The following is an 8819-nucleotide window of genomic DNA, read 5'->3' as shown; positions in this document are numbered from 1 at the left end:
TAAGCGAACCAGGCATTCGCTTAAGTGAACTGATAGGATAAACCACAAGTGCACGGTCTATCGAAGTAGTAATAAAAGAGAGTATTGTCCAATAGGGAGTTGTTTGATTCAATTAACCTTTAGAGAATGATTAGAAGAGAAGCAAGTTGTAAAGTTGAGAGTTTCAGTTGATTGAAAGTAATTATAATAATAAAAGGAGCCTTGGGATTATTGGTTCATCATAATAACAAGTCCTTCACAAGCCAAAATCTTAACTTATAACTTCATGTTTTATACCTAATTTCTAAAGACCGGTTTCCCTTTAGCCCCTCACCTTTCCGACCAAGTCCAGTGAGAGTTTACCTCTAGCAACCAAACCTATTTCGTTGATTTGATTAGTAAAAGAAGCTTATAAGGATTGAAACTACCCATGTCTCAAGAATTGCAAAGACTATTTAGCTGCCTTTGCAATTCTTGTCTAAATTCACTTGTTCCAATATCAAAGCTCCGCATTCGCATTATGAATTGATATTTGGGATGATGGATTAACAATTATCAAACCCTCCACTTTTGTTTCCACAGTTTGATAATTGTTAATTCATGTTAAAACGGTGAATTTAGATTAGAAATTAAGGTTACATGAAATTAGGGTTAAAGCTTGGTTCGATTAGGATTATGTCATTAGACTTATCCAACAATCCCAAGACAAGAGAAGTTTACTCACTCATGTTCATCGTACACATAGAGAAAGCATAAAGTAAATAACAAGAAAATAAAGAAATAAAAGAAGAACTTTATTGAGAAAGACAATTGTCACTTATTGAATTTCAAGGAAATAAAGATGATTTGTTTGTGATGGCTAGCTACTCTATTTATAGGATACATTCGACTTAAATTCTAAGCAATTACATCAATAGAATGTTCCACAAGCAATAAAGGGCTTTTTGGTCAAAACCAAAATAGAGTAGCTTAAATCCTAAGCAAAAGCAGCAAAAGGCCATCCTGGGAGGTGGCACGGCCGTGCCAAGCCTTAGCACGGGCCGTGCCAAGCTTCTGAATTGGGGGAGACATATTTTTGTCTCCGAATCTTCGTGTTTTTGCTCCAAATCAGCTCCAGACTCCTTTCTTTTGCTCCAAGACTCAATCCATCAAATATTTATTCCTGAAATATAATAATATGCAATTGAAGTAAAATACCTCAAAAAGGAAACAATTTTAAAATAAAATAAACTCAAATCTAATTAAAACGAAACCAAATATTATGCTAAAACTAGCTAATTATTGACTCATCAAACTCCCCCACACTTGAATCTTTGCTTGTCCTCAAGCAAAAGGCATAGACATGGCCAGTAGCAACAAAAAAGATTAACATATGGCAATACAATTGAAAACTCATGTCTCCCTTAAGGTTTTATTTCAATGCACACTAATCACAACTTCAAGTATTCCTTGGGAACCTATTCAGCCCAACAACAAGTCTCTAGTGAGTGTGTGTGTGCAGTCCAACCCTTTTCTTACTCCTGTATAAGACAAATATTATGAGGAACATGTTCTAATCTTAACACTAAAGTAATCGAGAAAAGTCCTTTCTTCATTTCGTATAAGAGAGATGGGAATTAGTTAAAATTAAATTAACAATTTAAGCACTTGAGGGCATGCAGATTTCCTAGGGGCTACGGTTTTCTCATAGGAAGTCCGCGAAGGAGTATCCTTTCCTCCTAGATTCCTTGATCACCCTAAGTAGTGTTGCAATTTTTAATCATCTCCGCGTAGGAAGTCAGTGAGGGGGTGTCCTTTCCTCCATGCTTTAATGAATTATTTCCTCTTTTGAGGGATTTAGAACATAAGTTCGATTAGGGAGTCACCATTAGGAAGTCAGAGAGGGGGTGTCCTTTCCTCCACATGTTGGTGCCATTCTCCCGCCCTATTTTGGTTTAACACATTATAACAATATAGCACATTATTTCCCACACATACTTATACTACTTTTACTCTGAAGACTTTTAAGGTCTAAGTTACCATTAAATTTAGAACGTGTTCCTTAAAATACCTACTCATACACTTACTCAAAGATTGCAACTGAGTGCTTTTCTCATTGGAGAATTATCACCACAAAACATGATGTGGGTATAGCAAGAACACTAAAAACACAAGAGATTACTTTTATGTACAAGAAACAGCCTTTTAAGAAGAGACAACAAAAAATTTTATGCCATAATTTCCAATAAAAACAAGCTACTTAATCATGCCTTTCGCTATAAAAACAAAACAAAAGAATAGAGTTCAAGGGAGTTTGGAAACACTACGAATCAACACACTTTATTAGGCTCCCCACCACACTTAGGAGAAGCATTGTGCTCAATGATTCAAAATAAAAGAATAGAGAAGAAGAAGAAGAAGAAGAAGAAGAAGAAGAAGAAGAAGAAGAAGAAGAAGAAGAAGAAGAAGAAGAAGAAGAAGAAGAAGAAGAAGAAGAAGAAGAAGAAGAAGAAGAAGAAGAAGAAGAAGAAGAAGAAGAAGAAGAAGAAGAAGAAGAAGAAGAAGAAGAAGAAGAAGAAGAAGAAGAAAGAAGAAGAAGAAGAAGAAGAAGAAGAAGAAGAAGAAGAAGAAGAAGAAGAAGAAGAAGAAGAAGAAGAAGAAGAAGAAGAAGAAGAAGAAGAAGAAGAAGAAGAAGAAGAAGAAGAAGAAGAAGAAGAAGAAGAAGAAGAAGAAGAAGAAGAAGAAGAAGAAGAAGAAGAAGAAGAAGAAGAAGAAGAAGAAGAAGAAGAAGAAGAAGAAGAAGAAGAAGAAGAAGAAGAAGAAGAAGAAGAAGAAGAAGAAGAAGAAGAAGAAGAAGAAGAAGAAGAAGAAGAAGAAGAAGAAGAAGAAGAAGAAGAAGAAGAAGAAGAAGAAGAAGAAGAAGAAGAAGAAGAAGAAGAAGAAGAAGAAGAAGAGAAGAAGAAGAAGAAGAAGAAGAAGAAGAAGAAGAAGAAGAAGAAGAAGAAGAAGAAGAAGAAGAAGAAGAAGAAGAAGAAGAAGAAGAAGAAGAAGAAGAAGAAGAAGAAGAAGAAGAAGAAGAAGAAGAAGAAGAAGAAAGAAGAAGAAGAAGAAGAAGAAGAAGAAGAAGAGAAGAAGAAGAAGAAGAAGAAGAAGAAGAAGAAGAAGAAGAAGAAGAAGAAGAAGAAGAAGAAGAAGAAGAAGAAGAAGAAGAAGAAGAAGAAGAAGAAGAAGAAGAAGAAGAAGAAGAAGAAGAAGAAGAAGAAGAAGAAGAAGAAGAAGAAGAAGAAGAAGAAGAAGAAGAAGAAGAAGAAGAAGAAGAAGAAGAAGAAGAAGAAGAAGAAGAAGAAGAAGAGAAGAAGAAGAAGAAGAAGAAGAAGAAGAAGAAGAAGAAGAAGAAGAAGAAGAAGAAGAAGAAGAAGAAGAAGAAGAAGAAGAAGAAGAAGAAGAAGAAGAAGAAGAAGAAGAAGAAGAAGAAGAAGAAGATGAAGAAGAATGAGAAGAAAAAGAAGGATTAGAAGAAAGAGTAGGAGAAAGAGAGAAGAGATAAGAGAAAGTGGAAGATAAGTGAAGAGAGGAAGAGGAAAGCTCACAACTTTTCATTGAGGTCCTTAAGGAGGACCATGGAGATGAAGGTGTTGCATCATTCGTCGGAGCATTTCATTGTTCTCTTGTGTCAAGCGGTTGCCCCTTTGGACATCATTCCATAGCCCCGATAATTCAATACCTTGCCTTTGTTGCTCGGTGCTTATCCTCTCAACCTCAGCTTGCATCCATGCCCATCTTTCATTATCATTTAGCTCATCGGCTTCTTGGTCATGGTGCCCTCCATCATGGTGCAAGTTAGCAAATTCTTCCACATCATGGTGCAAGTGAGCACCTTCTCCTTCATCTAGATTCTGCTTTTCATGTACCTGGTCATCATCAACATACAACAAATTTTCTTCCACCTCGGTGTTAGTCTAGGATGGGTTATGAAGTAGTAACAAAATAGGCACATTGAGTTTGAGTGAATATTGCATGGGTGGATGATGTTTTATGAAGTTCATAGCAATGAGGGTGTCTATGTTCAGCCTATTGTTTCCCTCAATCGGATTTATCCTTTCATCTTCACCCACTCCAAATTGCCTAGCTATGTATGTGATGATTCCACCCACCACTATCTCTCCCTTTCCGGCAGGCCTATTACCTACATCGGCAAGATAATCAAGCAAGTAGAAACAATTGTTCACGGGGTGATTATAAAGCATTGCCCACAACATGAAAAGCTCATCTGTCCTAGTTTTCCCTAACTCAGTTCTACCCCAAATAGTGCAAGCCATAACCCTCTGATGGTACCTAAGCACAGGGTTGTGAATGTTACTAGCTTTGTTGGCTCTTGTGACAAATTGCCTAAGGCCGGTGATACGTTCCCAAAAGACAGCGGGTTAATAGTCAACCGGCTTTAAACTTTGATCCCAAGAATCATGGATATACCCCTCGTTTGCAAAGCCTAATGCATCACAAAAGTGATGAAAAGACATATCATAATCAATATTCATTAGCGGGAAAACAACTCTATGGTTAGGGTTATCAAAATTAAACCTATCCGTAATGAAAACAATAGAACTTAGAAACTCATAGGTGAAATTCTCATAACCTCTCATAGGTCTCAACATCTCAATCCAGCTTAAGTTTCCTAGCAACCTATAAACAATATCTCTGATGCCTAGCATATTCAAACTATGAGAATCAGGATATCTAGAAGGATGCAAGGGTTTGGAGATTAGAATTTTATACCTATCCCTTTGCTTGTTGTCCTTGAACTTGATGCCATGATTCTTTTCTTGTGCTTGCCTCTTTGGTGGAGGTCCTCCTGAAGATCTTGCTGGTTCTTTGCCACTTCTCCTTGAAGCCATTGACCTTGTGTGGGTTTGATGAAGGTTAGGGTTTGGAAAGAGTTTTGGTGGAAAAGGTTGGTTTAGGTTTGGGGTTAATGTTAGAGTAAGGTTTATGAGTTTAGGTGTGGAGATTGGGTATGAATTTGTGGTTTTTAGGTTAGGTTAAGGGGAATAAGGATTTGGTGAATTATGGGTTTGGGTGGATGAAAGTTGTTTTTGATTGTTGGGTTTTGTTTAGAATGTTGTTTGGAATTGATTTAGGGAAGAATTTGATTGATTTGGTGAAGATTTGACGGAGATATGAAGGTTTGAAGGTTGTTTGTTATGGAGGTTTTAGAGAGAAGTTTGAAGGATGAGAGATGTTTGTGTTTGAGAATGAGGGTTGAAGATAAAAAAATTGTGGTTATAGGGTGCAAGAGATCGGGCACGGCCGTGCCAACTTGGGGCACGGACTGTGCCAACCTTCTGGAGTTTTTTGTTGGTTTGGCTTGGTTTATCTGGCACGTCCGTGCCAATGTGAGCACGGGCGGTGCCAACCTTCTGGACTTGGGGCTTCAAAATTTTTCATCTTTTTTTTTGAATCGTACTCAGACAATTACCTACAAAACACTTAAAACAACAACAAAAAACAGACAAAATAAAAGCAGATAAATGCGTGGGTTGCCTCCCACGAAGCGCTCTTTTAGAGTCATTAGCTTGACGATTAGAAAGTGTCCTTAGAATGGATCAAAGAGATCATATTGTGTAGATGACGCCATGAAGCGTTATTTCACTTCATGATCTTTAAGCATGCAACAAGAGTAAAGAGCGGGACCTTTCATAACATTTTCCAACTCAAATCCTACCATTTTATCACTCACTTGAAAGACAATCCTACCATTTTTAACATCAACAAGAGCTCCCACAGTCGCGAGGAAAGGTCTACCTAGGATTATAGGGACGTCATCGTCCTCTTCAATGTCAACTACCACAAAATCATCCAGGATGTATATCCCTTCTATCTTAACAGGTATGTCTTCAACAAAACCAGCTAAATTTATAGTAGAACGATCAACTAACTTCAAGACCAACTCGGTAGGTTTCAACTCTCCTATCCCCATCCTTTTAAAGAGGGACAAAGGCAACAAACTAACAGTTGCCCCTAAGTAGCACAAGGCTTTGTCAATGGTCTCACTCCCAATCATACAAGGTATGGCAAAACTGCCTGGATCTCTAATCTTAGGGGTGTCTTCCGAATGATTGCACTACTTTCCCGAGCCAAAGCTATTGTCTCATGATGCTCTATAGTCTTTTTCTTTGAAAATATTTTCTTTAAAAACTTAGCATATAGAGGCATCCGAGATAAAGCTTCCGCAAAGGGAATTTTAATGCAAATTTTCTTAAGTATGTTAACAAATTTATTAAATTTACCCTCCAAGTTGAGATTAGCAAGTTTTAAAGGGGAAGGAGCTTTGGTCTCATCAAGCGATTTCTCATTTTCTATCACCGTTTTATCACATAAAAGCTTGAACTTTCTTTCTCAATGTTTTTAACCTTAGCAATAGTTTCTCCTAACTTACTACCCCCAAAAGAAATAGCATTAAGCTGGGCTTTGGGATTGGCTTCAGTTTAACCAGGAAAAACCCCTGGTGTTTGAGAAAGGGTGGCCACTTGTTGGGCCACTTGGGAGATTTGGGTTTCAAGCATTTTAGAATGAGTAGCAATAGAATCAACTTTGGTATTGAGTTTGGAAAGAGAATCAGTCAGAAATCCGATTTGGTTTTTGAGTTCTTGTAGCTGTTTAGATTGATTTGCAATAGTATTCTCTATTAAAATTTACAAATTTGATTTCTGAGCGACTCTCTAATTGATTGCATAGCCAGGTGGTGCTACTTGTCCATAGGGATTTGAGGATTTTTTATAAAAGTTTTGGTTTTGCCTCATCCTTTGGTTGTATTGAGAATAGTTCATTTGCTCAACACCATTAATAGCACTACCTAGTTGGCAATCAACACCAATATGACTAGATGTACCATAGATTTCACAAGAAGGAGATGCAGAAGTAGAAGTGATGGCACTAACATTTAGTTTTCAAATTTTTGAGTTAGTGCATCAATCTTAGTAGTAAGATGATCATAGTTAGAGACTTCGTACATACCTGCCTCCCTTTTGGAGGGTGAAGAATTGGTGGTGGCTCTCTCATCGGTCCATTTGTAGTGATTTTGAGTCATGTCTTCAATCAAGGCATATGCAACCGTGTAATTCTTGTTCATTAGAGCTCCACATGCAGCTGCATCAACAGACATCTTAGTGGTATAAGACAAGACATTATAAAAAGTGTGCACTATGAGCCACTTCTCTAGACCATCGTGGGGACAAAGTCTAAGCATTTCCTTGAAACGCTCCCACACATCATAAAGAGACTCCCCATCTTTTTGATTAAACCGTGTGATTTGGTCCCTTAGTTTAGGAGTTTTAGAAGGGGGAAAGAACCGGGCAAGGAATGCTTGCCTCGTTTGATCCCATGAAGTAATGGAACCGACTTCAAGTGAATGGAACCAAGCGCTAGCTCTATCCCTTAAGGAAAAGGGAAAGAGATGAAGTCTTACGGCTTCTTGGTTCTCTTTTATGGTTCCGCTAATCCTTAGAAAAATAGTGATGTGAAGATTGGGATCCTCGGCGGGGGATCTCGAAAACTGATTTTGCTGCACCAAGTTAAGTAGGGCAGGCTTGATTTCAAAGTTGCCACCCTCAATCGTTGGGTACACAATAATAGCTTGTGGCTCAGCCATAGACAGCGTTGCATACTCTTTGATAGTGCGATCAGCCATGGCGATATTATTTTGTGCGTCTCTCTTTCTTTTATGTAAAAACCTTTTCATCTCGGGAATGAATTCAACGAGTTAACGGTAACAGAGAGAAGAAGTAGAAGAAAACAAAGAAAAAGAAAAAAAATTTCTAATCAAAAAGAAAAAGTTAATCAAATTAGTTAACTCCCCGGTCTATCGGAAACGTGATAGGATAAACCGCAAGTGCACGGTCTATCGAAGTAGTAATAAAAGAGAGTATCATCCAACAGGGAGTTGTTTAATTCACTTAACCTTTAGAGAATGATTAGAAGAGAAGCAAGTTGTAAAGTTGAGAGTTTCAGTTGATTGAAAGTAAATATAATAATAAAAGGTGCCTTGGCATTATTGGTTCATCATAATAACAAGTCCTTCACAAGCCAAAACCTTAACTTATAACTTCATGTTTTATACCTAATTTCTAAAGACCGGTTTCCCTTTAGCCCCTCACCTTTCTGACCAAGTCCAGTGAGCGTTTACCTCTAGCAACCAAACCTATTTAGATGATTTGATTACTAGAAGAAGCTTATAAGGATTGAAACAACCCATGTCTCAAGAATTGCAAAGACTATTTAGCTGCCTTTGCAATTCTTGTCTAAATTCACTTGTTCCAATATCAAAGCTCCGCGTTCGCATTATGAATTGATATTTGGGATGATGGATTAACAATTATCAAACCCTCCACTTTTGTTTCCACAGTTTAATAATTGTTAATTCATGTTAACACGGTGAATTTAGATTTTAGATTAGAAATTAAGATTACATAAAATTAGGGTTAAAGCTTGGTTCGATTAGGATTATGTCATTAGACTTATCCAACAATCCCAAGACAAGAGAAGTCTACTCACTCATGTTCATCATAGACATAGAGAAGAAGAGAGAAAGCATAAAGTAAATAGCAAGAAAGTTAAGAAATAAAAGAAGAACTTTATTGAGAAAGACAATTGTCAGTTATTGAATTTCAAGGAAATAAAGATGATTTTTTTGTGATGGCTAGCTACTCTATTTATAGGATACATTCGACTTAAATTCTAAGCAATTATATCAATAAAATGTTCCACATGCAATAAAGGGCTTTTTAGTCAAAACCAGAATAGAGTAGCTTAAATCCTAAGCAAAATCAGCAAAAGGCCATCCTGGGAGGTGGCACGGCCGTGCC

General features: G+C 37.3%; 1 protein-coding gene, 1 non-coding gene and 1 pseudogene across 2 annotated transcripts; 1 reads left to right on the top strand and 2 right to left on the bottom strand.

The window, feature by feature from the left end:
- Positions 1-955: 955 nt before the first annotated feature.
- On the bottom strand, positions 956-4853 carry LOC146929593 (uncharacterized; annotated as a pseudogene).
- A 1162-nt stretch (positions 4854-6015) lies between these two features.
- LOC146929591 (uncharacterized) lies at positions 6016-7645 on the bottom strand. The gene is given in 4 exon segments (XM_085707366.1): positions 6016-6129; positions 6630-6886; positions 6925-7078; positions 7313-7645. Coding segments are annotated over 4 exon segments (858 nt in total).
- On the top strand, positions 7176-7282 carry LOC146929592 (small nucleolar RNA R71). The gene has a single exon (XR_015009126.1). It is a non-coding gene; the product is annotated as a small nucleolar RNA R71 (small nucleolar RNA).
- Positions 7646-8819: the final 1174 nt, after the last annotated feature.

Source organism: Medicago sativa, chromosome 4 (genome assembly GCF_051527215.1).
Source record: "Medicago sativa cultivar Bolivia chromosome 4, Bolivia_mono, whole genome shotgun sequence".
Taxonomy (NCBI): domain Eukaryota; kingdom Viridiplantae; phylum Streptophyta; class Magnoliopsida; order Fabales; family Fabaceae; genus Medicago; species Medicago sativa.
Note: the sequence above shows the minus strand (reverse complement) of the source record. Positions and strands in the feature narration are given on the sequence as shown.